At 38.9% G+C, this 27,580-nt stretch overlaps 3 protein-coding genes and 1 pseudogene across 3 annotated transcripts; 3 read left to right on the forward strand and 1 right to left on the reverse strand.

Moving 5' to 3' along the window:
* Positions 1–1,920: 1,920 nt before the first annotated feature.
* Positions 1,921–6,393, reverse strand: LOC148292678 (uncharacterized). Its single transcript, XM_088245585.1, has 3 exons — positions 5,245–6,393; positions 2,568–4,830; positions 1,921–2,463 (listed from the first exon to the last, which is right to left on the reverse strand). The coding sequence occupies exons 1-3, from the start codon at positions 6,379–6,381 to the stop codon at positions 2,084–2,086; spliced, it is 3,780 nt and encodes a 1,259-aa protein (XP_088101711.1). The 5' UTR covers positions 6,382–6,393; the 3' UTR covers positions 1,921–2,083.
* Positions 6,394–8,622: 2,229 nt separating this feature from the next.
* On the forward strand, positions 8,623–16,155 carry LOC148292679 (uncharacterized; annotated as a pseudogene).
* Positions 16,156–18,429: 2,274 nt separating this feature from the next.
* On the forward strand, positions 18,430–22,478 carry LOC110771929 (uncharacterized). Its single transcript, XM_088246192.1, has 2 exons — positions 18,430–21,867; positions 21,965–22,478. Exons 1-2 carry the CDS (start codon positions 18,465–18,467, stop codon positions 22,336–22,338), a joined length of 3,777 nt encoding a protein of 1,258 aa, XP_088102318.1. The 5' UTR covers positions 18,430–18,464; the 3' UTR covers positions 22,339–22,478.
* A 2,505-nt stretch (positions 22,479–24,983) lies between these two features.
* LOC148292680 (uncharacterized) lies at positions 24,984–26,623 on the forward strand. The gene has a single exon (XM_088245521.1). The coding sequence runs from the start codon at positions 25,228–25,230 to the stop codon at positions 26,413–26,415; it is 1,188 nt and encodes a 395-aa protein (XP_088101647.1). The 5' UTR covers positions 24,984–25,227; the 3' UTR covers positions 26,416–26,623.
* Positions 26,624–27,580: the final 957 nt, after the last annotated feature.

Raw genomic sequence — 27,580 nt, forward strand, 5'->3', positions numbered from 1 at the left:
TAAATTACGGGAAGAGGGATTTGAACTCAGGCGCAGAGTGTGAAGCACATCTACTATAGCGAACTTGACTAAACCCATATCTGCTTTTTTTAATTGGCTTTACTATGGAGTATATCTGCACACCATACAAAATATATATATATATATATATATATAATCTTAACCAAAAACAAAAGAAAAAATGTATAATGTATAGAAAACAATTTTATCTGTACCCATCGATACAGAATCATGAAAATAAAATGAAATTGGTGTATGATCGATAAGAAAATAGAGGGGCCGCTTACATTACTGCATTAAAATATTTTAATGGAAAATGATTATTCAGTCCAAATGGATAATTATTTGAGGTTAGGAATTAGGGCACTTATATATTTTAATTGCAAAAAATGATTATTCAGCCAAATGGATAATTAGTTGAGGTTAAAAATTTGGGCACTTATATATTTAGAGCGTGGATTGTGGAGCACCCTTTTAAGTGGAAGTTTTTTTACCAAACATTTGGCATAGAAAATTAAAATACTTTATAAGGAAAACCAATGAAGAGAAGACAGATTAACAATCTGATAAGTCATACCATCTAGATTCAAACTAGATGCTTCAACTTTTTGGATATCTACTTTCTCTTTTTTGGCAATTAAAGGAAGACCATCTAGATTCATTTGTACACTATTAATAAAATAGATTTAACTTCACCAAAAATAAATAAATAAATTTAACAGACGAGTAAAAGGAAATGTTAACAACAGTCGTACACGTGCAAATTCAAAAATTATAAACAATTACTGTATAAGAATTATAGACTGACGTATGAACGACTATGACGAACATCTAAGATACAACAGAATTATGTTTAAAAATTCTATGTTATGTATTAGATTAATTTCCAACTATACCAACCGAAACATGAACTTCCCAACTACCAAGGATAATACCTCGTAGGTTCCAAGAAGGGAACCAGCGCCTTAAAAGGCATCAAATAGTATTACAACTTTGACCAACATAGTAGTTGTACCAGGCTATGCCAAAAAACACTCGCCTGCTCCCTCCATCTCTCTCCTCACGTGCTAATCACGTGAGTATCAGTCTGTGGAGAGAAATGCGAAATTGAAAATGAAGATTGAAGAAGTTTGGCTGCTGTTGCTGCTTAGTCCTCCTACAGTGAGAATAGGATGACAAGACTTAGAAGAAAAAAAATCTAGTGAGTGGGACAATGACAAGTCAAGTCTCCAGGTACTTTTCAAAGTTGATCAGCTTCATTATTCCAAAGTTGAACATGGCAATATCAGCCTTTTAAGTTTTAATTATAACAATTTTAAAAGGACTTAGTTTGGTTAAGAAATATTGTAATTGTACCTTCCATAGCATAGCAAAAGCCTTCACTGGTGTGGTTTTGATACATACTTGCAATGCTCCCTGTATTTCTTCGGTATTTATTACGGTGATTTGAACTTCGAAATTTCAACAATTTTCTTATTTTGCAGGACAATTAGTCGAAATTTTAATTGAAATTGTAATATTTTTCTGCTTCTTTTTTCTGTTTATGGTAGGTAAGGCTAATTTTGAAAGATGGGGTGCTCATGAAGATGAATTCCTTTCGAGTCTCACAGAAAAATACATACATAGAGACTTTGCTCATCTTCAAACTTCACTTTCAATTTCACGTTTGTCTACACAGACAGATATTAGACCCTACCCTACACTTTATCACCTTGTTGGAAAATTTTAACATTCTTTCATGCACTTTAAGGGGCCAGTTTCTTTTTAGGCCCCAACAGTTTGGTGGTTGCTAACTAGTTTTTGGTTCTTTTCTCACTGGACAACACTTTGGTTTCTAGTAGGTCGGAAGTGTTACTTTTGTTGGTAGTTGAAAATTTAATCAAATGCATAACATAGAAGTTTTAACATAATCTAGTTGGATTACACGAGTAATTGATTCGTGAATATTAGTAACACAAATCGTCACATACGCATAAATAATTGTTATAAATCAACGTTTACAACCGTTCACGTTGACAGGATAGAGCTAAATCCCTTAACTTTGCATTGGTACATAAACGATATGTGTGTGGACCTCTTATGTTTAAAAATTCTTCTGGTTTTGTAAACTTGCCAACTTGTTGATGGTGATCATGCCAAATGGTGCAGAGAGGTAAGCTTGGGTCCTGGCTGATGATAGTTCTTTTGCCACAAAATCCATGGTCGGTCTTGACTCTGCATTCGTGCGCGTACAGGCCAAAGCCATGGTTACCACAGAAGCCACTGCCGCTGCCGACTGACCGGGAGGAGGCCTTAGCCGTTGGTCTAACAAATCCTTCAAAAGCAATTCTGCATTTTCTGGTAATGAGACTGATAGAGAAGCTAAAAGCTCCCCAGGATGCCTTCCCATCATTATTTCTAATGCCACCACTCCAAAGCTATACACATCACACTTATCCGTCACACGCATTGTGAAAGCTAGCTCTACATGCACATCAAAGCAACAAAATCAACCAACATTTTTCTATCATAAACAATGTGTCAATATAAGTCATGTACAAATATAATATTAGTTTATTGGATTTTACCTGGAGCCATGTAGCCGTAAGATCCAGCTACAGAAGTCCAATTTGATGAATCTGTGCTCAACAACCTTGCAGTTCCAAAATCCGATAACCGTGGCACGAAATCCTTCTCGAGTAATATGTTGTTCAAAGTTATGTCCCTGTGAACAATTGGAGGAGAGCAGTCATTGTGCAAGTAAGAAATTGCATGAGCTAGCCCTTGCACAATTTTCACCCTTGTGCTCCATCCAAGTTCGGCTTCCCCTGTCCCATACAATACTTTTCTCAAGCTACCTCTCTCTGCATATTCATACACCAAGTACAAGCACTCCCTCCATGAGCAGAACCCATAAAGCTTTATTATGTTTCTGTGCCTCACTTCTGTCAAGGTTCGAATCTCATTCCCAAAACTCTGGCGATTTATTTCTGGAATGTCACTAGAGTCTGAAATGTTCAGCTTCTTAACTGCAACCACTTTTCCCCTACCCAACACAGCCTTGTAGACACTCCCAAATCCTCCTTTTCCAATGTGGTACTTCTCATCAAAGTTCTCTGTTGCCTTCACAATTGTACCAAATGTGAATTTTCCGTATCTTCCCCACATCCCTGAATCAAAACTCTCAGACATCCTAGGACTTTCAGTTTCCTTTGGTTTCGATTTGCGGCAGAAATTTAGAACTACTGCAGCACTTGTAGTTGCAACCACTAATATTAAGGTACCGGAAACCAGGAGTCCAAGATGAACCTTGTTAAACTTGTTGGACTTTCCTTGATTTGAGTTGCATGGAGTTAGTCCCTCCGTATCTCCGCATAAACCATCATTTCCAACAAAGGCATTTGCATGCACTTTTTGAAAAACGGCACCAGTTGGGATTGGACCAGTCAAGTTATTGTAAGAGAAATCAATGCCACCTAGACTAACCATTTGGGAAAATGTTTCTGGGATGCTCCCTGAGAGATGGTTATGTGAGACATTAAGAATCTCCAGCTGTATTAGCTTAGCCAGGTTTGCAGGAAGCGGTTCTGAGAGTGAATTGCTGCTGAGGTCCAACAAGTAATGCAAGGGCAAATTACCAAGCTCTGGTGGTATTTGACCAAATAAATTGTTGTGGCTCAGATTTAAAGTTGACAACTTCACAAACTTACCAAGCTCTATGGGGATGTTTCCTGACAAATTGTTTTTGGATAAATCAAGCAACTCGAGATTAGTCAAATTGCTTAGACTCTTGGGGATGTCTCCTGTCAAATGATTCTTGCTCAGATTGAGCTTGAACAGTAGGCCTAAGTTTCCCAACTGAGCCGGAATGTATCCAGTCAAGTCATTAGAGTCCAGGATTAGTTCTGCCAATTTGCTCAACTTCCCAAACTCATGTGGAATTTGACCAGAAATTTTATTTCTATCCATGAACAAGCTTTGGAGACTTTCACATTCTCCCAATTCTGGTGAGATTTCACCAACAAATTGATTAATGCTGAGATAAACAGAGGTAAGATTAGGATGAATACCAAATGAATTTGTAATGCTTCCCGTGAATTGGTTGTGACCAACAGCAACTGTTCGTAGTTTTGAACAATTTCTCAAGCACTTTGGCAATGACCCAGAGAAGTTGTTATCACCTACAGACAATTCTTCCAGAGCAGAACCGCTACACAATTCTGGTGGGAGCTCTCCCGTAAAGCTGTTGTCCGAAAGGCGCAGAATGGTCAAATTAGGACTGTACCTGCCAAAATCCCTCGGAATGCTTCCCGAAAAATTATTGGTGAACACAGAGAATGACTTTAATTTAGTAAGCCGAGAAATGGTGCCTGGCAACTCTCCATACAGGTGGTTATTGTCTGCATAAAATTCCTCCAGTGACACCATATTTTCAATCTCTGGTGGAATCATGCCAGTGAGATTGTTGAAGTAAAGGTCGACTCTCTTAATATTTGTGAGGTTCCACAGTGTCATAGGAATTGGCCCTGAGAGCTGGTTTCCCGAAAGAGCCAATCCTGTCAAATCTTTCAAGTTACCAATCTCTGAGGGAATTGATCCAGATAAGCTATTATTGTTTAGAAAAAGGTAGTTGAGCTTTGTCAACAGGCCAATTTCTGCTGGAATATTCCCACTGAACTTATTGTATTGAAGTTGCAAAGAGTCCACTTTAGTCCAATTGGAGATAAGGGAAGGCAGGATGGGACCTGTAAGAAGATTTCCAGATAAACCCAATTGATTGATGTTGTTCAGATTGGACAAGGACAGAGGCAATTCTCCATTGAGTTTATTGGAAGCCAGTGTAAGTCTGTACTAAGCTTTTAAACTATAATACTAACCTAGTTCAGCCATGGTAGCAGTAGAGTATCACGATTTCTTGTAGAGAGTCTTCTTCCCTTTTGCAGCACTTTAGTTTCTCTTTCTCTTAGATAGGGTGAGATCTGATTTGAGAGAGAGTTGCTGCAAGGGAAGGGACCTCTATTTATATATGCATCACATCGATACCTTGCCTATCAAGAAGTAATCGTGTGTCCTTGTTGCATTTAGATTAGGTTTGGTTCAATCCATAATATACTAGGAATCCTCTTTACACTTGTTTTCTTTAATAAACTCTGTATAAGTGTTTAGATAGAAGACTAGGTTTTGTTTCCTGATCAACTAAGAAAACCGAATCCTCTTAGGATTAGAAGATCACCTTCCGTGGACTAAGACAAGATTTTGTCTTACAGCCAGGGCCAAGTAGGTGAGGTTGACGCAAAAACCAAGTTCAGAAGGGATTGAAAAGTTTAAGGAATTGTTTCGAAGATCAAGGTACTGGAGCTCTCTGAGTTGGCCTATAGAAGATGGAATTTTCCCTTCAAGAGAATTTTGAAGCAGGTCGATATGCTGAAGACCAGATATCGAACCGATATCTTCAGGAATTGGGCCACTGAACTTGTTCACTTGTGCATGAAGGTGTTTGAGCTTGGAAAGTTTGGAAAAGTTTTTTGGAAAGGGTCCTTGAAACAGGTTGTTAGTGAGATTGAGATATTCAAGTTTGGCCAGATTATTACATACTGCTGATGGTATTTGGCCAGTCATATTAGTCTGAGACAAGTCAAGGAATGTCAAGTTCCAACAATGGGATATGAAATCTGGGAAATCTGAATTTAGATGTGTATTATCATGAATATCAAGGTAGGTCAATGAAGGCATGCCTGAAAACTTGGACCAATCAGGAGATATAAAGATGTTTGATGCAAGGTCCAAGTACCATACCTTTTGGAGATAGCTTAGCTGATAAGGGATGGCACCATAGAGATTGTTGTTGTGGAAACTCAAGTACTGCAGCTCTGCTAGCCTGCCTATCTCAGATGGTATTTCTTGATAAAAAATGTTGTTGCCCAAGTCCAAGAATGTGAGGCTGGTGAGGTTGCCAATGGCAGATGGAATTTGTCCACTGAAATTGTTGCCGAAGAGGTTGAAGTGACTGAGATTGGGAAACCGGATGAAGTCGAATCGGCTTAATGTTCCAGTGATGTTCATGTTGGAGAGGTCTATTTTGCAGACTGTTCTGGTTTTGGTGGTGTGATCGCCGCACGCAACTCCGGTCCAGTTGCAAAGGTTGTTGATGTTAGTGAGGGACCATGAATGGAGAAGTGAAGGTGGTGGAGAAGAAGAAGAAGAAAAGCTTCTCTTCCATTTGATCAGGGCCTCTGCCTGTGCTCTTGGTGTTGGAGATGATGATGCGGTTGTGATCAGTGGCAATGAGGAAAACAGGAAAATGTGAAAGAGGAGGGAAAGAGGTTTCTGAATCATTGGCATGGTTTGGACTTGCATTTGCTTTAGTGTTGGATCTGATTTGAGTTTGTCAACTTGTGACATAAAGTTTGGGAATTGTTGTCGTGGATGGTTCATTTCTTGGATGCATGCATGCTTCCTTATATAGAGAAGAAGAACGAGTTACACACCTCACAATTTCGGCTTATAACCCATTTGGGACTGGATTTCACACGTGAAAACTCGCTTAATAATTTGCATGAGTTACACATCACATGTTTTTGGCTTTGAAAAGGTAACCGTCCAAAAAATTATTAGCATTAAAGAAGCCACTTCCTGAATAAAATTACAGTATTTTAGTTGCAAGCTTTGGCTTACATATTTTAACGCGTAAAAGGCAGAGCAGCCAGTTAAGTGGAATTACTATTACTCATTATTTTGCTTATCAAGTTAAACAAACATCGAGTAGCTAAAGTGTGTGAAGCAACTGATTACAATTTACAAGTTTATGACGTTATTTTGTCGTCCATTCATATTTTAACAAGTGAGTTAGTATTACCATTAGTGACGGAAGTAGAATTTTTAGCTTGGAGGGGCCAAAATTTCAAAATCACTTCCGCATAGGTTTTTCATCTTCAACTGAGAGGGCCAGCACTAATCTTATTGCAGTAATTGTATTGCTATTTCATATGTTTTATAATATATTACAAGAGATTGAAAATTAAATTTTGGAGGGGGGGGGGGGGGGGGGATGGCTTTGCCTCTAACCACCATATAACTGTATGACTATAAACACGAAGAAAAAAAAAATCCTAATCAAAATCCCAATATCACCAATTAGTGCCTGAATTGAATTCATAAGTAGAAGATGTTATGGTAGGTAGATAAAATACTATATGATCTTACAAATTTAATAAAACACATTGCATTAAAACCATCTCCAAGTGCCCAAAGTTCTTTGAACTTGAGTCCCAATGAATGAGTGTTTCACCTCAAGGTTCAAATCAAGATATGAAAGGAAGCTGTGTAGCTGCGCCGTTTTTCCAAATCAAGAAGAACTCAAAAGTTGTCAAAAGTGGGTTGAATATAGTAAACTCTCAATTTACACGGCTTCGACCAGCAGCAATTCGAAGTTTCCTGGTAGTAGTAGTACAACAAGTACTTATTATGAAGACCGTACGGAGGGAAACCCAAAAACCCAAATAAAACAAAAGATGGGTTGTTATTAGTGTTGTTTCTTCTTGGAAAGCCTGCAAACCCAGCATTTTTAAGTTCCCACTAAGTCATGAAAAAGGGTTTTGATTTGCAATTCAATGGTTTTATGTTTGAAATTCATTATACCTTGATAGTGTGTATGAGCAAACTCCATTCCTTTGTGGCTTATAGTTTAGATTATCGCTTGAATTCAAGATTTTTCTAAAAAAAATTCTCACTATCTACAATTTGTTTAGTTACATTTGGGTTGGGCCTACAAAAGGCCTAGATAATGAGTGTTGAACTAGCCTATTCTAGCCCAACATCCTAAGAAAAATGCGGGAGCCAACGGATCTATTTGGCGGGAAGCAACGGGCCATAAAGTGCTTGCTTCTTCCCATTTTCTGGGAAATCTGTCATCCTCAAAATCTCACCCTTGGATGGGTTCCGAATCGCCAAATTTGTTTGGGTCTCAGCAGCAACTTCCTCCAAACACCTTCAAATCCAAGGCACCTAGAAGCCGAGAAATTGTTTTAAAAAAACCCTAATGTTATGGTGTGGGGCTAGACTTTATATTTTTCTGTTTCCCTTTTTTTATTTTTCTGTTTTTTGTTAAATTAAATTTCTAACTTAACATAGGGGCTAGACTTTATATTATGTCCGGACAGAACCCACTTATGGGTGGAAAACTATTAGTCAACAACTATTAGTTCAAAAAAGTAAATTTTCTTCTTAACTAAATAAATAAATATATTTTTTTATGAAAATCCATTAAAAAACCATTTAGCCTCTCTCTCTCTCTCTCTCTCTCTCTCTCTACTCTCTAAATGGTTTTTTAATGGATTTTCATAAAAAAAAAAATTTATTTATTTATTTAATCCACATGTCACGATGTGATTGTACATGTGGGCTCCACTTATCTTCCACATCATACACTTAACAGAATTTTTGATGGCAAGGACCATTCGTGATAATTTCGTAAACGTCAAGGACCATTTGTGATAAAAAGCCTAAATTAAAATAAAGCTTTCAACCAAAAATAAATAAATAAAAATAATGCAAATTACAAGTGAATTTTAAGAACGAAAATGATAACAATAAGAATCAACCTTCTATAAAGCTTGGAACATAACATTAACTCCTCAAACCACCATGGAAGGAGGAGTTTTCTCTGCTCAGAACCCTACTTATCTTCTTCTTCTCCTTCATATTTTCCTGCTTGCTTTGCTTCCATTCAAGGCCATTTCATCACCAAAAACACAGGCAGAAGCTTTGCTAAGTTGGCAGAACACCTTTTATTCTGCACCACCTTCTCTCACTTCATGGTCTCTCACTAACCTCAACAATCTTTGCAACTGGACTGCCATTGTTTGTGACCAGAGCAGCAAACAAGTTTCCCAAATTGACCTCTCCAACTTCGACATCTCTGCAACACTATCCCATTTCAACTTCACCCCATTTCCCAATCTCACCCAATTCAACCTATCTGGCAACTATTTCAAAGGACCTATACCATCAGCCATTCGAAACCTCTCCAAGCTCACAACTTTGGACTTGGGCCACAACTACTTTGAACAAGAAATACCTGTGGAGATAGGCAAGTTAACAGAGCTCAAGTATCTGAGTTTCTACGGCAACGGTCTTAGTGGTACTATTCCCTATCAGCTTAGCAATCTCCAAAAGGTACAGTTTTTGATTCTTGGAGGAAACAACTTCTTCTTCGAAACTCTTGACTGGTCTGAATTTTCAGGCATGCCTTCTTTGACATACCTTGATCTTTCTCTAATGACTCTTGAGTATTCAGCTAAGAAGCACGGACACGGATACGGATACGGCGATACGATACGACACGATACGGGAATACGGCAAATTTTCAAAAACTAGGATACGATACGTCATGGATACGGCAATTAAAAATTTATATTAAAATCAACATATTAAATAAATATTATTAAATTACCGTGGTTAGTAACCACAAATTTTTTTCCAAATTAAAATTGCTCTTCACGTGGGGGGTAAGGGTGGGGTGGGTTTGATTATGTAATAGATGACATGACATGTTTCACATGTGATAGCTACAAGTTCACATACAAGGTATCAGACATGAAATATAATAATATATATGTGTTGGTTAACTTACATATAATATAATAATATATGTCTGTATGTGATAAGGACAAAAAAAAAGCTGTACCAAAACACATAGAGAGAGAACCGTGAACATACCGATGGACAAACCAGAAACACAGATCAGAGAGAGAAGCTTGACTTGAGAAACAGAACCAAAATTCGCTACAAATCCCACCACCACGACCACACCAGACTTGAATTCGAACCTGGGCTTTGTTATTTATATATGCGTGAAGAAGAAGAAGAAGAATTGATGAAGAAGAAGAAGAAGAATTGATGGGTGGCTGGCTGTCGGCTTTGCTTGTTTATTTATATGAAGAAGAAGAAGATCTACAGGAAAAGATCTTCCAAGTTTCAAAAGAGGTAAGGCGATCCCGTGTTGTTCAAGACTTCGAATTCTTGTCGAATTCTAATTTATCCCGCAATTTTTTCCTAAAACGTGTCCAAAAATTGGGATACTCGTATCTGTCTTATCAGATACGCGTATCCTTTCGTCCAAAACCGTATCCTTTGACTCGGATACGTATCCCGAGAGTATCCGCGCGTATCTTATGCGTATCGTATCCTGGACCGTATCAGACACGGGATACGCTGGTCATGCTGCGTATCCGTGCTTCCCAGGTATTCAGAATTCCCAGAATTTATATCTAAATGTTTGAACTTGACATTCCTTAACTTGTCTGGAAATTTCTTTACTGGCCAAATACCGGAACAAGTATTTACCAATCTGAGCAAGCTCAAACACCTTAATTTAGCACAAAACTACTTCGATGGTGCTATTCCTGAAGGTATTGGTTTGATATCTGGCCTTCAAAGCTTGGATCTTTCGAGAAACCAGCTCTCTGGGTCAATTCCTCTAACACTAAACAGCCTTTCAATTATTCAGATCTTAAATCTTTCCAACAACAATCTCAATGGGCCATTCCCGACAGAGATTGACTTCCCACTCCTGCGAAATTTTGATTTGTCTAATAACAATTTCACACGGCCCAAAAAAAAAAAGGGATTTATAATTAGTGTCCTTGTAGCTGTTTGTGGTTTATCGGTGGTTGGAACTACAATTGCCCTGATTCTTATGTTCCGTAAGATAGCCAAGCGTGTTCTTAAGACTACAATTGCCCTGATTCTTATGTTCCATAAGAAACCCAAGCGTGTTCTTAAGAAAATCAATAGTGCTCAAAACTTTGAGAATTTTGAGTCAATAATATTGCAAGAAGAAGTAAAATTTACGTTTGGGGAAGTTGTAAAGGCCGTAGACGATTTTCATGAGAAGTATTGTATTGGAAAAGGAGGATTTGGAAGAATATACAAGGCAGAGTTGCTATCGGGTCAAGTTGTCGCAGTTAAGAGGCTTAATCTGTCAGACTCTAACGACATTCCAGCAATCAATCTCCAAAGTTTTGAGAATGAAATCCGAACTCTGACAAATGTCCGGCATAGGAACATCATTCGGCTGTATGGGTTTTGTTCAAGGAGGGGATGCATCTTCTTGCTCTATGAATATTTAGAGAGAGGCAGCCTGGGAAAAGCATTGTATGGGGTTGAAGGGGTAACTCAACTTGGCTGGGCTACAAGGGTCAAAGTTGTGAAAGGATTAGCTCATGCACTTTCTTACTTGCACCATGACTGCTCTCCACCAATTGTGCACCGTGATGTAACTGTGAACAATGTATTGCTCGAGTCAGATTTCGAAGCCCGACTTTCAGATTTCGGAACAGCAAGACTGATTAGTGCCAATTCATCCAACTGGACCCATATTGTTGGCTCATTTGGCTACTGCTAAAATATGAATACGGGTTTGAATATGTTCAGATAATTTATTCTTCTCCATAAGGAGGTATATATAAAGAGTTTACAAGAGTGCTATACAAGGAATTAGATACAGGAAAGAATTAGGAAAGTATCTCCTAATTATACAAAGATTTATCAATTATATTAAATAGGAAAGTAAATCCCTTAATTAATCAAGGAAATAAATCTCCTTGATTAATTAGGAGACTCACGTCAACACTCCTCCTCAAGTTGGTGCATATACGTCACCAATGCCCAACTTGGTAAGTGAGTCATGAAATACTCTTCCACAAACAGCTTTGGTTAAGATATCTGCCAATTGATATTCTGATTTTACGAATGGTAGGCGAATGATCTTCGTCTCAAATTTTTCCTTGATAAAATGTCTATCCACCTCAACATGTTTAGTTCGATCATGTTGAACTGGATTATGGGCAATATCGATGACTGACTTGTTATCACAATGTAACTCCATTGGTTTTTCTGGCTTGAAACCCAATTCTGTCAACAATCTTCTGATCCATAGTAATTCACAAACTCCGTGAGCCATTCCTCGATACTCTGCTTAAGCACTAGACCGAGAAACCACATTTTGTTTCTTACTCCGCCAAGTGACTAGGTTACCTCCAACAAACGTGAAGTAACCTGAAGTAGAGCGTCTATCAGTAATAGAGCCAGCCCAATCAGCATCTGTATATCCCACAACTTCGAGATCTCTATTTTTTGAGAACATTAATCCTTTCCCAGGTGCTGACTTTAAGTATCTTAAGATCCGATCAACTGCATTCCTATGTGACACACTGGGTGAATGAATAAACTGACTAACCACACTCACAGCATATGCAATATCTGGTCTTGTGTGGGCTAAATATATCAACCTTCCAACAAGGCGTTGGTATTGTTCCTTATTGGTTGGTTCTTGATCCATGTCTTCACATAACTTGTGATTCATCTCGATGGGTGTATCAGCAGGTTTGCATCCAAGCATTCCTGTTTCAGTGAGTAGATCTAATACATACTTCCTTTGAGACAGACATATACCAGTTGTGGATCTGGCTACTTCAATTCCTAGAAAATACTTCAGATCACCTAAATCCTTCATCTCAAATTCCTGAGACAAATACTTCTGCGGTTTTATTTGCTCTCCTGCGTCGTTTCCAGTTACGATTATATCATCCACATACACAATTAATGCAGTAAGGTTTCTTCCATCACGCTTCAAGAATAAGGTGTGATCTGCATTACTCTGTATATATCCAAAATTCTTCATGGATTTAGTGAATTTGCCAAACCATGCTCTGGGGGATTGCTTCAATCCATACAATGACTTTTTGAGCTTGCAAACTTGATTCTCCTTGTCATGAGTGAAGTTACATCCTGGTGGTAAGTCCATATGTACTTCTTCTTCCAGGTCTCCATGTAAGAATGCATTCTTTACATCAAACTGATGTAATGGCCAATCGAGATTTGCTGCTAGAGACAGGAGGACTCTGATAGTTTTGATCTTGGCTACTGGGGCAAAGGTTTCTTGGTAGTCTATCCCATATCTCTGTGTGTATCCCTTTGCCACCAATCTAGCTTTATATCTTTCAATAGATCCATCTGCCTTGAGTTTCACAGTATAGATCCACCTGCATCCCACTGTCTTCTTTCCATGAGGTAATGGCACGAGTTCCCATGTGCCATTCTTCTGGAGAGCTCGCATTTCTTCATTCATGGCTTCTTTCCATTTTGGGTCTTCTAGTGCTTCGGTTACACTGTTGGGAACAGGTATGTCGGCTAACTGCTTCACAAAGTGTACCCGTGACTCAGATAATCTGGTGAGGGATACATAATTGTTGATGGGATATTTCCCCTTTGCATTAAGATTTGCTTCGTAGTGAACTGGGGGTTTACCGCGATTCTTCCTTTTTGGAATCTGATATGTAGGCTCTGCGCCTTCTGAAATGCAATCAGTTATTTCATTAATGTTATCAGTTTCAGGTAGAGAAGTTACCTGAATGACGTCCTCAGCAGGTGATTGGTGTGGTATTGGAGCTGAAGAATTCTCCGGAGTAGGCACAAACTCTTCAATTCTCTCCTCCTGAGTGTGATGGCTGGGATCGGACTGAAGCGGAACAATTTCAGAAAAAACTGGGGGGAGCGACCGGTCGTTCGGGTTAGGCGACCGGTCGTTCTCAGGCAGAGTCGTGGACGTGCGTGGCGACCGGTCGTTAGAGACATGCGACCGGTCGCGTTCAGGCTGAGTCGTTTGCGACCGGTCGTTTTCATCTGGCGACCAGTCGTTTTCATCGGGCGACCGGTCGCTAGAGGTCTGCGACCGGTCGTTCTGAGTCTGGAACGAATCTGGAAAAACGGCTGAAGGGAAAAATTCTGAAATTGGAGAAGTGTCTTCCTGTGCATCTGAAAAATAGATCTCGTGTTCCCGGAACACAACATCCATCGAAGTATAAACCTTCTGACTAAGAGGATGATAACACCTGTAACCTTTCTGATGAGGTGCATAACCAATGAAAACACACTTGTCGGCGCGGGGATCCAATTTGCTGTGTTGGTGATCATGTAAGTGGACAAACACCACACAACCAAAAATGCGGGGTTCCAGGTTTCGGGTTGGAGGTATTTGGGTATGGTGGTGGAGTGTTTGAAGGGGGGTTTTGAACTGGAGGATACTAGAGGGAATCCGATTTATAAGGTATGCTGCAGAGAGGACGGCCTCTCCCCAAAAGGACCGAGGCATATTTGCACCAAAGAGTGAGGCACGAACTACTTCCAATAAGTGTCTATTCTTTCGTTCTACCACACCATTCTGTTGTGGAGTGTAAGGACATGAGCGTTGATGTATGATGCCATGATCTTGAAAGAACTGATTCAGATCATGGTTGAGAAATTCTCCGCCATTATCGGAACGAAGAATCTGAATTCGAGTATGAAATTGAGTCTCTACCATGTGATAGAACTGTTGAAATTTGGAACTGACTTCCCCTTTGGTTTGGAGAAGGGAAACCCAGGTCATACGTGTGCAATCATCGATAAACGTGACAAACCATCGAGCGCCCCCTGGAGTGGGAATTCTAGCCAGGCCCCAAACATCAGAATGAACAAGAGAAAAGGGAACCAGACTTTTAGCTGAGCGTAAGGGAAAAGGAACACGATGGCTCTTGGCCAGTTCACAGATGTCACACTGAAAACTGGAAATATCTAACTTTGAAAATAAGGAAGGAAATAGCTTCTGTAAGTATCCAAACGAAGCATGTCCAAGACGGCGATGCCATAACCATACTTTGGAAGTGTGCTTCGCAACACTCGCACCCCCAATTTTGTAAGCTTGACTGAGGCTGGCTTCACTGTCAGAAGCCAAGTCCAGATAGTAGAGTTTGCCCCTCCTAGTACCACAATCAATCGTCCTGGTGCTGAGAATGTCCTGAAAAACACAATGAGTAGGCCAAAAAGTTACAGTACAATTCAAAGCCGTAGTAATTTGGGCAACAGACAAGAGATTATGATGTAAGGATGGAACAATCAACACAGAATCCAAAGTGAGGGAGTCAGAGAGAGAGAGGGAACCCTCCCCAATTACTGGGGAGGGGGTACCATTGGCATTAGACACCACCGATTGAGAAGACGGTGTATGAGAGTAAATTTGTCCCGGATCAAAGGTCATGTGATCAGTGGCTCCGGTGTCAATGACCCATGTGAGTTTCTTTGAAGAACTATGCAAAACATAACTTGGGGAACCAGTGGTGGCAATTGTGGAGGAAGAGACGATATTCATTGCAGCGGAAGGATTTGAAGAATACGAGGGAAAAAACTGTTTAGGGTTTCAGATATGTGTTTAGGGTTCGGATTCGTGTTTAGGGTTTCGGATTCGTGTTTAGGGTTTCGGGATTCAGGATACGAGGATACGGGTTCGTGTTTCAAGGAATTCGATACGAGGGATTCGGGTTTCAAGAAATTCGATACGAGGATTTAGAGACAACCTAGGATCGATTGCTCTGATACCATGCTAAAATATGAATACGGGTTTGAATATGTTCAGATAATTTATTCTTCTCCATAAGGAGGTATATATAAAGAGTTTACAAGAGTGCTATACAAGGAATTAGATACAGGAAAGAATTAGGAAAGTATCTCCTAATTATACAAAGATTTATCAATTATATAAAATAGGAAAGTAAATCCCTTAATTAATCAAGGAAATAAATCTCCTTGATTAATTAGGAGACTCACGTCAACATGGCGCCAGGTAACATACCAATTTAACGTTGTGCATTTTTGGATCATCTTTTGGTGGCTGAGATATGTTTTGAGGCAACTTGGTTTATTTTTCTCTTCATGTGCAGAGCTTGCATTGACAATGCGAGTCACGGATAAGTGTGATGTGTATAGCTTTGGAGTGGTGGCGCTGGAAGTTATGATGGGAAGGCACCCATGGGATCTGCTGGAATCCCAACTATCAGAATCATCAAAATCAATGGAGGACAATGCAGAGTTGCTTTTAAAGGATTTGTTAGACCAAAGGCTGGAGGCTCCAAGCAATGAATTGGCAAAGGCATTGGTGCTTGTGATGAGTTTAGCCTTGGGTTGTATACGTACGCATCCCGGGTCTCGACCTACAATGCTTTATGTAGCACAAAAACTATCAGCTCATAGTCTGCCTTCCCTTCCTGAACCATTTGCCATGCTAACCATCAACAAGCTGATGGGGATATAAAACTAGAAGGAAAAAAAATAAAACTAGTTGGAAAGTTTTCTGTGTGTAAGAGAAATTTTGAACTTGCTATTTGGGATGGAAAAGTTTCACTTTAGGTTGTTAACAAATATTTTCATTATTTTATGGTTTGGGTTTTTTTTTCTTCAATTTTTTCAAAATTTAAATTTTACAAAATTTTACTTTAATTTTAAATTATTTATTAATATTTTAGTTGAAATAAACTGCTTTAACCCTTATGGCATGTTTACTTATAAAGAACGGGTATTTGAATGATTCAAATTCCTACTTTTTCTGTGTTTACTAACACATGAAATGATTCCAATTCATGACTTCCCATGCGTTTACTATAACACATAAGGAATAAAAGATTATGTGGGTTCCACATTAAAATCCATAATCGAATGCCCTCAAAATTGGGAATGAAATCAACTAGGAGGGAGTAGTTGATCTGATTCTCATACCTTGATTACCCCATCTAAGTTCCCCGATTCATGACTTCTCCCATCCTCGGTAAGTAAAAATTAAATTGACGGTCAAAATGTGAGGAACGACTCAATTGGAATGAATGAGAAAGTTGGATAATCTTGGAAATGTTGTAGTTTACTAACTAATTAATAAAATTTTGAACTTGCTATTTGGGATTTCATTCTCCTCAATTTTACAATCTTTCTTGTCGTAGTACTAGTTTTGAGTAGCATGTTGGTCCAATAATGCTTAAATTACAAATTTCCTTTCACCTACCTAGACAACAACATGTTCAAAGAAAATGTAACAAGTAGTTCCCAAGTGCATACATGAATATAATGCAATCATGGTAAATTATGTTTATAGACTCTATAAAACTGAAAATGAAGAAAACTCAAGGTGCTACGTACCTAGTCGTCCTCCAAGTATTAACCAATGCTAAAGATTTGCTGACTTTGACTATGGTGATCAGAGTTGAGAGATGACCGAGGAAGTTTCCCTTTGCTGACTGCTTGAAAACAATTGGGAATATTTTTCTCAATCTTCACATACGAGCTAGACTTTTGTTCAGTTTGGAATAAGGAGGACAATGCAGAACTGCTTTTGAAAGATGTATTGGACCAAAGGCTAGAGGCTCCAACCAATGAATTGGTAAAGGCTGTGGTGCTTGTGATGAGTTTAGCCTTGGTTTGTATACGTACGCATCCCAGGTCTCGACCTACAATGCTTCCTGAACCATCAACAGGCTAATGGGGGCTACTAAAATAGAAGAAAATTGTGAAACTAGTAGGAAAATTCAAAAACTTGTGTTTAAGTAGTGAGGGAAATAATTTGTTTGCAAATTTCAACGTTTTATATCCATGCCTATCTCTGCTTTAAGCTCTTAATTTTGTTGGTTATATATCGTCAAAGGTTGCTTATACTTATATTTATATGGATTGTATACTGTAAGACTGAATAATTTAAAAGAAAATTAGATCGAAACTTTAATAGTAACTGAACAACATTGAGTTTTTGTGATAATGTTGTAAAGAAAAGAAATCAAATTTAGGTTGTGAACCTACTCCTATGAACTCAATGGGGGAACTAAAACAACATAAATAAAACAATCAAACCACTCCTATGAACTCAATGGGGGAACTGCCTCTGTATTTGTCCAATTTGAGGAGCTGGCACCAAAAGCTTTACCGAGTCGACCCATAAAAAGGCACGTGCTGGCCGCTCCGACCTGCTATTGGAAAAGTAAGGTTTTTGTAAATTTCAATTGAGTTGTTTATATGCGTATGATTTATTCATGACTCATTTTGTTTGTGATTTGCTACTTATTTGGTTACTTAGGCACTTTGGAAATGTTCTAATTTACTATATATAATAATTGTTACATATGATGGGTGCTTGAATTCATAAGTAGAAGATATTGGTATATGTGGGTACAATATTTAGTTAACTTAGGCAATTTCCCTTCATTTGTAGATTTTAAGTCGACTGCTTGAGAACAATATTGTGAATATTTTTCTGAGTCTTCACATACGGTCTAGACTTTTCTTCACATACGGGCTGCGCCATGCTTAACTTCCTCAGCCCATTCATAGTAGATACGACGAACACACGCCTGGTTTTCTGTTTTTTGTAAAATGAAATTTCTGACTTAATATAGGGGCCAGACTTTCTATTATGTCTATATACATTAATTCCGCTGAGTGTCCTGCTTTTTCTTCAACTGACTCTATGACTCTGATGACTCTGATGACTATGAGAAATTGCAGGGCACAGGTCTAGTTGACCCAAAGATTTTTATTAGTTTAGCCGCGTGGAATTTTAAGAACGAAAATGATAACAATAAGAATCAGCCTTCTATAAAGCTTGGAACATAACATTAACTCGTCAAACCACCATGGAAGGACGAGTTTTCTCTGCTCAGAACCCTACTTATCTTCTTCTTCTCCTTCATATTTTCCTGCTTGCTTTGCTTCCATTCAAAGCCATTTCATCACCAAAAACACAGGCAGAAGCTTTGGTAAGTTGGAAGAATACCTTAGATTATGCACCATCTTCTCTCCCTTCATGGTCCCTCACTAACCTCAACAATCTTTGCAACTGGACTGCCATTGTTTGTGACCACAGCAGCAAACAAGTTTCCCAAATTGACCTCTCCAACTTCAACATCTCTGCAACACTAACCCGTTTCAGCTTCACCCCATTTCTCAATCTCACCCAATTCAACCTATCTGGCAACAATTTCACAGGACCTATACCATCAGCCATTGGCAACCTCTCCAAGCTCACAACTTTGGACTTGGCCCACAACTCTTTCGATCAAGAAATACCTGTGGAGATAGGCCAACTCGGAGAGCTCCGGCACCTTGATCTTCAAAACAATTCCTTAAACTCTTCAATCCCATCTGAGCTTGGTCTTTGTACCAACCTCACCTACTTGGCCCTGACTTCCAATAAACTCAGTGGGGAACTGCCTCTGTCCTTGTCCAATCTGAACAACATCACCCATCTGAGTTTATTTGCTAATCGGTTTACCGGACCACTCTTGCCTTCTTTGCTCTCCAATTGGACCAAAGTGGCCCATTTGCTACTTCAACACAACAGCTTCAGTGGGAATATTCCACCAGAAATAGGAAGATTATCAAATTTGATTGACTTGGATCTTTCGAGAAACCAGTTCTCTGGGTCAATTCCTCTAACACTATGGAAACTTCGAAATATTCAGAGCTTAAATCTTTCCTACAACAATCTCAATGGCCCATTCCCGGAGAATATTGATTTCCCATTCCCGGAGAATATTGATTTGTCTAATAACAATTTCACACAGGCAGAAGCTTTTTTAAGTTGGAAGATCACCTTTGCTTCTGCACCACCTTCTCTCACTTCATGGTCCCCCACTAACCTCAACAATCTTTGCAACTGGACTGCCATTATTTGTGACCACAGCAGCAAACAAGTTTCCCAAATTGACCTCTCCAACTTCAACATCTCTGCAACACTAACCCGTTTCAGCTTCACCCCATTTCTCAATCTCACCCAATTCAACCTATCTGGCAACAATTTCACAGGACCTATACCATCAGCCATTGGCAACCTCTCCAAGCTCACAACTTTGGACTTGGCCCACAACTCTTTCGATCAAGAAATACCTGTGGAGATAGGCAAGTTAACTGAGCTTCTGTATTTGAGTTTCTTCAACAACAGTCTCACTGGTGTAATTCCCTATCAGCTCAGCAATCTCCAAAAGGTACAGTTTTTGATTCTTGGAAGAAACAACTTCTTCGAAACTCCTGACTGGTCTGAATTTTCAGGCATGCCTTCGTTGACTTACCTTGATTTTTCTCTAAACAGTCTTCGTTATTCAGAATTCCCAGAATTTATATCTAAATGTTTGAACTTGACATTCCTTGACTTGTCTGGAAATTTCTTTACTGGCCAAATACCAGAAGTGGTATTTACTAATCTGCGCAAGCTTGAGTTTCTAAATCTCAACAATAACAAATTCCAAGGACCATTGCCAACAAGCTTTCCTAAGCTTAAACACCTTCATTTAGCACAAAACAAATTCGGTGGTGCTATTCCTGAAGACATTGGTTTGATATCTGGTCTTCAGCGTATTAACTTCGTTTCGAATTTCCTTGAAGGGCCAATTCCATCATCTATAGTCCAACTCAGGGAGCTTAAATACCTTGCTCTTAGCTATAATTCCTTAAACTCTTCAATCCCTTCTGAGCTTGGCCTTTGCACCAACCTCACCTACTTGGCCCTAGCTTCCAATCACCTTGAAGGGCCAATTCCATCATCTATAGGCCAACTCAGGGAGCTTCAGTACCTTGATCTTCACATGAATTCCTTAGACTCTTCAATCCCATCTGAGCTTGGTCTTTGTCCCAACCTCACCTACTTGGACCTGACTTCCAATCACCTTGAAGGGAAAATTCCGCCTTCTATAGGCCAACTCAGAGAGCTCTGGTACCTTGATCTTAGTAACAATTCCTTAAATTCTTCAATCCCTTCTGAGCTTGGTTTTTGTACCAGCCTCACCTACTTGACCCTGGCTTCCAATAAACTCAATGGGGACCTGCCTCTGTCCTTGTCCAATCTGAACAACCTCACCGATCTGAGTTTATTTGATAATTGGTTTACCGGTCCACTCTTGCCTTCTCTGCTCTCCAATTGGACCAAAGTGGTCTCTTTGCAACTTCAACACAACAGCTTTAGTGGGAATATTCCACCAGAAATTGGACTGTTGACAAGCCTCAATGTGCTTTATCTGAATGATAATAAGTTCTCTGCCTCAATTCCGTCAGATATAGGAAGATTATCAGATTTGAGAAGCTTGGATCTTTCGAGAAACCAGCTCTCTGGGTCACTTCCTCTAACACAATGGAAACTTCGATATATTCAGAGCTTAAATCTTTCCAACAACAATCTCAGTGGCCCAGACCCGACAGGGATTGCCTTCCCATTCCTGCAGAATTTTGATTTCTCAAATAACAATTTCACACGGCCCTTGTGTGGAGATGCTACGGGCCTAACTAGAGCTTGCAATTCCAAAAAAAATAACGACAAAGTTATAATTGGTGTCCTTGTACCTGTTTGTGGTTTATCCTTCATTGCAGCTTCAATTGCTCGGATTCTTATGTTCCATAAGAAAACCAAGTGTGCTCTTAAGAAAATCAATAGTGCTCAAAACTTTGAGAATTTTGAGTCAATGATATTGCAAGAAGAAGTAAAATTTACGTTTGGGGAAGTTGTAAAGGCCATAGACAATTTTCATGAGAAGTACTGTATTGGAACAGGAGGATTTGGAAGAGTATACAAGGCAGAGTTGCTATCAGGTCAAGTTGTCGCAGTTAAGAGGCTTAACACGTCAGACTCTAACGACATTCCAGCAATCAATCTCCAAAGTTTCGAGAATGAAATCCGAACTCTGACAAATGTCAGGCATAGGAATATCATTCGGCTATATGGGTTCTGTTCAAGGAAGGGATGCATCTTCTTGCTCTATGAATATTTAGAGAGAGGCAGCTTGGGAAAGGCATTGTATGGGGTTGATGGGGTAACTGAACTTGGATGGGCTACAAGGGTCAAAGTTGTGAAAGGATTAGCTCATGCACTTTCTTACTTGCACCATGACTGCTCTCCACCAATTGTGCACCGTGATGTAACTGTGAACAATGTATTGCTCGAGTCAGATTTCGAAGCCCGACTTTCTGATTTTGGAACAGCAAGACTGATTAGTGCCAATTCATCCAACTGGACCCATATTGTTGGCTCATTTGGTTACATGGCCCCAGGTAACATACCAATTTAATTTTGTTCATTTTTGGATCATATTTTGGTGACTGAGATATGTTTTGAAGATATTTGGTTTGTTTTTCTCTTCATGTGCAGAGCTTGCATTGACAATGCGAGTCACAGATAAGTGTGATGTGTACAGCTTTGGAGTGGTGGCACTGGAAGTGATGATGGGAAGGCACCCAGGGGATCTGCTAGAATCCCAGCTATCAAAATCATCACAATCAATGAAGGAGGACAATGCAGAGTTGCTTTTGAAGGATTTGTTAGACCAAAGGCTGGAGGCTCCAAGCAATGAATTGGCAAAGGCAGTGGTGCTTGTGATGAGTTTAGCCTTGGGTTGTATACGTACGCGTCCCGGGTCTCGACCTACAATGCTTTATGTGGCACAAAAACTATCAGCTCAGAGTCTGCCTTCCCTTCTTGAACCATTTGGCATGCTAACCATCAACAAGCTGATGGGGATATAAAACTAGAAGGAAAAAAAATAAAACTAGTTGGAAAGTTTTCTGTGTGTAAGAGAAATTCTTATACCATGTATGTTAACATTAATATCTGCACCGTCCTGGGTCTCAACCTACAATGGTTTATGTGGCACAAAAGCTATCAGCTTAGACCATGCCTCGCCTTCCCTAACCATTTCGTATGTTGACCATCAACAGGCTAATGGGGATACAAAAATAGAAGAAAATGTGAAACTAGTTGGAAAGTATTCTATGTTTAAGATAAACTTTATAAACCTGTGCTGATAAACTTTATAAACCTGTGCTTGATCTGTAAGATTGAAAGAGAGTGGCCAATAAATTGTTTGCAAATTCATGTCTATCTCTGCTTTAAGCTATTAAGTTTGTTGATTGTAATCATCTTTACCCTCGCATCGCATGTTTGGCTTTTATGAAGTAACCGAATGCACTTGCTCTGTTAGGCAGAGCAATTACTATTGCCCAATATTTGGCTCAGCATGTTAAAAAAGAGTAAAAGAAACATTAGTAGTTAAAAGTGTGTGAAGCAGCTGATTATAGCAGTTAAAGATTTTCCTTTTATCAATATAAGAACCTTTTTTCTTGTACTACTAGTTTTGAATAGCATGCTGGTCCAACAATGCCTAAATTGCAACTTTCCCTTCACCTAGACAATAACATGTTGAAGGGAAATGCACTTATAATATTATAATATTATGATATAATACGATAGTCATTCACACGTACGTAATTGGAATACCAAGTTATGGTTAGAAATTCTAAAACGTGGGATTGGAGTTTTTTCTTTGTCTATGTAAAGAAAGGAACTAATGTGAAACTGAGAATGAAGATCAACGGAAAGTTCAATGTAGTCAATCGTCCTACTAATGACAGCCAACGTTGTGCGTGTGAATGTTCTTGCTCTTTTCACGATTTTGGATCCTAGAGGAAGACCAGACTTGGACAAATGAATAACCCTCAGAGTCAGAGGTAGGAAACTTACAACATTTGACTCCAGATTTGAATCTTTCAGGGCCAATTCCTAAAACTCCATTAATCCCATTTCCCAACAAGTTTTAGTTGAAAAAGTTCACATGGACATTTCTTCAACGTGAAGGATTTGTTAGACCAAAGGCTGGAGGCTCCAAGCAATGAATTGGCAAAGGCAGTGGTGCCTGTGATGAGTTTAGCTTTGGCTTGTATAAGTACGCGTCCCGAGTCTCGACCTACGCACAATACTTATTTGGTTACTTAGGAACCTTGGAAATGATCTAATTTACTATCTAATTACTATCTAATGATGGGTGCTTGAATTCATAAGTAGAAGATATTGGTATATGTGGGTACAATATTTGGTTAACTTAGGCAATTTATTTCCTAAGATTTTGCTGACGTTGACTATGGTGATCAGAAATGACCAAGGCAATTTCCCTTCACATACGTAGATTTTAGGTTGACTGCTTGAGAACAATTGTGAATAGTTTTCTCGGTCTTCACATACGGGCTAGACTTTTATTCAGTTTGGAATAATGGATGGGCCATGCTTAACTTCCTCAGCTCATTCATAATAGAACTTAAACATAGGGGCTATAGACTTTATATTTTTCTGTTTCCCTTTTTTATTTTTCTGTTTTATGCTAAATGAAATTTCTAACTTAACACACGGGCTAGAATAATGCTTAAATTACAAATTTCCTTTCACCTACCTAGACAACAACATGTTCAAAGAAAATGTAACGAGTAGTTCACACGTGGGTACATGAATATGGTGCAATCATGGTAAATTATGTTTATAGACTCTATAAAACTGAAAATGAAGAAACTCAAGGTGCTACGTACCTAGTCGTCCTCCAAGTATTAACCAATGCTAAAGATTTGCTGACTTTGACTATGGTGATCAGAATTGAGAGATGACTGAGGAAGTTTCCCTTCATTTGTAAATTTTGAGCTGACTGCTTGAAAACAATTGGGAATATTTTTCTCAGTCTTCACATACGAGCTAGACTTTTATTCAGTTTGGAATAATGGCTGGGCCATGGATAACAGATAAGTGTGATGTGTATAGCTTTAGAGTGGTGGCACTAGAAGTTATGATATGTTAGAATCCCAGCTAACAGAATCATCAAAGCCAATGAAGGGCAATGCAGAATTGCTTTTGAAAGATGTATTGGACCAAAGGCTGGAGGCTCCAACCAACGAATTGGCAAAGGCGGTGGCGCTTGTGATGAGTTTAGCCTTGGTTTATATACGTACGCATCCCGGGTGTCGACCTACGATGGTTTATGTGGCACAAAAACTATCAGCTCATTCCCTGCCTCGCCTTCCTGAACCATCAACAGGCTAATGGGGGCTACTAAAATAGAAGAAAATTGTGAAACTAGTAGGAAAATTCAAAAATTTGTGTTTAAGTTGTGAGGGCAATAATTTGTTTGCAAATTTCAACGTTTTATATCCATGCCTATCTCTGCTTTAAGCTCTTAATTTTGTTGGTTATATATCGTCAAAGGTTGCTTATACTTATATTTATATGGATTGTATACTGTAAGACTGAATAATTTAAAAGAAAATTAGATCGAAACTTTAATAGTAACTGAACAACATTGAGTTTTTGTGATAATGTTGTAAAGAAAAGAAATCAAATTTAGGTTGTGAACCTTTTGTACTATTCAGCAATTACCACAGTTGTGAGCTTTTCGGAACAATATTTATAACCTAATTAACCTAGGCCAGTTTTCAATTGTGAATATTTTTCTCAGTCTTCACATACGGGCTAGACTTTTCTTCAGTTTGGAATAATGGCTGGGCCATGCTTAACTTCCTCAGCCCATTCATAGTAGATACGACGAACACACGCCTGGTTTTCTGTTTTTTGTAAAATGAAATTTCTAACTTAATATTATGTCTATATATGTCTCTGATGACTATGAGAAATTGCAGGGCACAGAAAATTTCACAGGGTTTATACCGTCTGCCATTGGCAACCTCTCCAAGCTCACAACTTTGGACTTGGGCCACAACTCTTTCGATCAAGATATACCTGTGGAGATTGGCAAGTTAACAGAGCTCAAGTATTTGAGTTTCTTCAACAACAGTCTCACTGGTGTAATTCCCTATCAGCTCAGCAATCTCCAAAAGGTACAGTTTTTGATTCTTGGAAGAAACAACTTCTTCTTAGAAACTCCTGACTGGTCTAAATTTTCAGGCATGCCTTCTTTGACATACCTTGATTTTCAGAAGTCCCAGACTTCATATCCTGAAGATTCAGAATCCCCAGAATTCCCTGAATTTATATCTAAATGTTTGAACTTGACATTCCTTGACTTGTCTGGAAATTTCTTTACTGGCCAAATACCAGAACAAGTATTTACCAATCTGGGCAAGCTTGAATATCTCAATCTCACCAACAACCAATTCGAAGGACCACTGCCACCAAAATTTCCCGAGCTTAAACACCTTCATTTAGCACACAACAACTTCGGTGGTGCAATTCCTAAAGATATTGGTTTGATATCTGGTCTTCAGCGTATTGACTTGGCTTGGAATTCCCTTGAAGGGCCAATTCCATCATCTATAGGCCAACTGAGGGAACTTCAGTACCTTGATCTTCACATGAATTCCTTAGACTCTTCAATCCCTTTTGAGCTTGGTCTTTGTACCAACCTCACCTACTTGAACCTGAGTTACAATCACCTTGAAGGGAAAATTCCACCTTCTATAGGCCAACTGAGGGAACTTCAGTACCTTGATCTTCACATGAATTCCTTAGACTCTTCAATCCCTTTTGAGCTTGGTCTTTGTACCAACCTCACCTACTTGAACCTGAGTTACAATCACCTTGAAGGGAAAATTCCACCTTCTATAGGCCAACTCAGAGAGCTTCAGTACCTTGATCTTCACATGAATTCCTTAGACTCTTCAATCCCATCTGATCTTGGTCTTTGTACCAACCTCACCTACTTGGCCCTGGCTTCCAATAAACTCAATGGGGAACTGCCTTCCATTGTCTTCACCTTGTCTCCTTGCCACGGTAGGTTTTGGTTTTTAAATATATCCCAAGGCTGCTTTGACACAGAAAATTCCACTTAACTAAAGTAAATTATTGTTACCAAATGGCATGGTAACAAGTAGAAGTAAGATCACACCAAGTTGGGGTAAAATTGGTCCAAAGAGATTTCCAAAGTTGGGATCAATTGCTGGATCGGGTGGGTGGGCAATACTTGCTCAATGGAGCCCAAATTCGGATATGTTGTAGTCAACATCCATTGGAACAAGTTTCATGAAGTTCTTCACCTCATTCGAGCACGGGAGCATGCTGATCCAAGGCCAAGAAGTTGACCTACGAAAATGAACAAAATCAGAATTTATAACCAATAATGCACTTTTAGCTCATTTTCATTCTAATCAAGGCAAAATCTAAGAAAACACAAAAGGAAGTAAAAAGCTATAAAATGTCAAGAACTAACTCAAAATAATGGGTGAATAACATGAAAAATCATGTGTAAAAATGAACCGAACATTCACCTAGCCCACGCCCACCCTAAGAATAATAAAATGTTGAACTTGCTATTTGGGACTTCAATGTTGATGCAGTGTGATAATATAGAAGACAATCAAACGATTAGCTTAAAAGAACCCAAGCATGGAATCCACCATATATGAGAAAACCTTAAGTTTATTGAATTCATAATGATAGCATAATGCCCTAACCACGGGCTAAAGTTGGTTTAAATACTCCTAGAAACCCTATGATTAAAAAGGGAAATTAACACAAGTTTCCAAAAACTAGCAAAATACTAAAATACTTTTTTTGGGCTGCTAAATGATCTCAAACGCTCAAAAAAATCTCATAATCATGGCAAATTGATGAGTTTTGCTTGTGATGCCCTTTTCTTCAAAACAGTGGGTCATGGGCCTAAATCCGAACTTTAGCATGTTGGTATAACAATGTTTTAAATTGCAAATTTCCTTTCAACATGTTGAAAGGAAATATAATTCTCATATAAGATATTCGGTCACACACATAAACAACTCTAATGTAATTAAAATATCAAATTATGGTTAGAAACACTATAACGCGGGTGGTTTTTGTTTTGTTTTTTTGTTGTCCGTGTAGAGAAGCTACTGTGAAATTGAAAATGATGATCAAGATATGAAAGCTACCCTGTTTTTCTAAGTCAAGAGCAACTTTAATTACTTGTCAAAAGTTGGTTGGATACAGTAAGCCCTCAATTTACACGGCTTTGACGAGCAG

The sequence above is a fragment of the Prunus avium genome, chromosome 8 (genome assembly GCF_965620075.1).
Source record: "Prunus avium chromosome 8, drPruAviu1.hap1.1, whole genome shotgun sequence".
NCBI lineage: Eukaryota > Viridiplantae > Streptophyta > Magnoliopsida > Rosales > Rosaceae > Prunus > Prunus avium.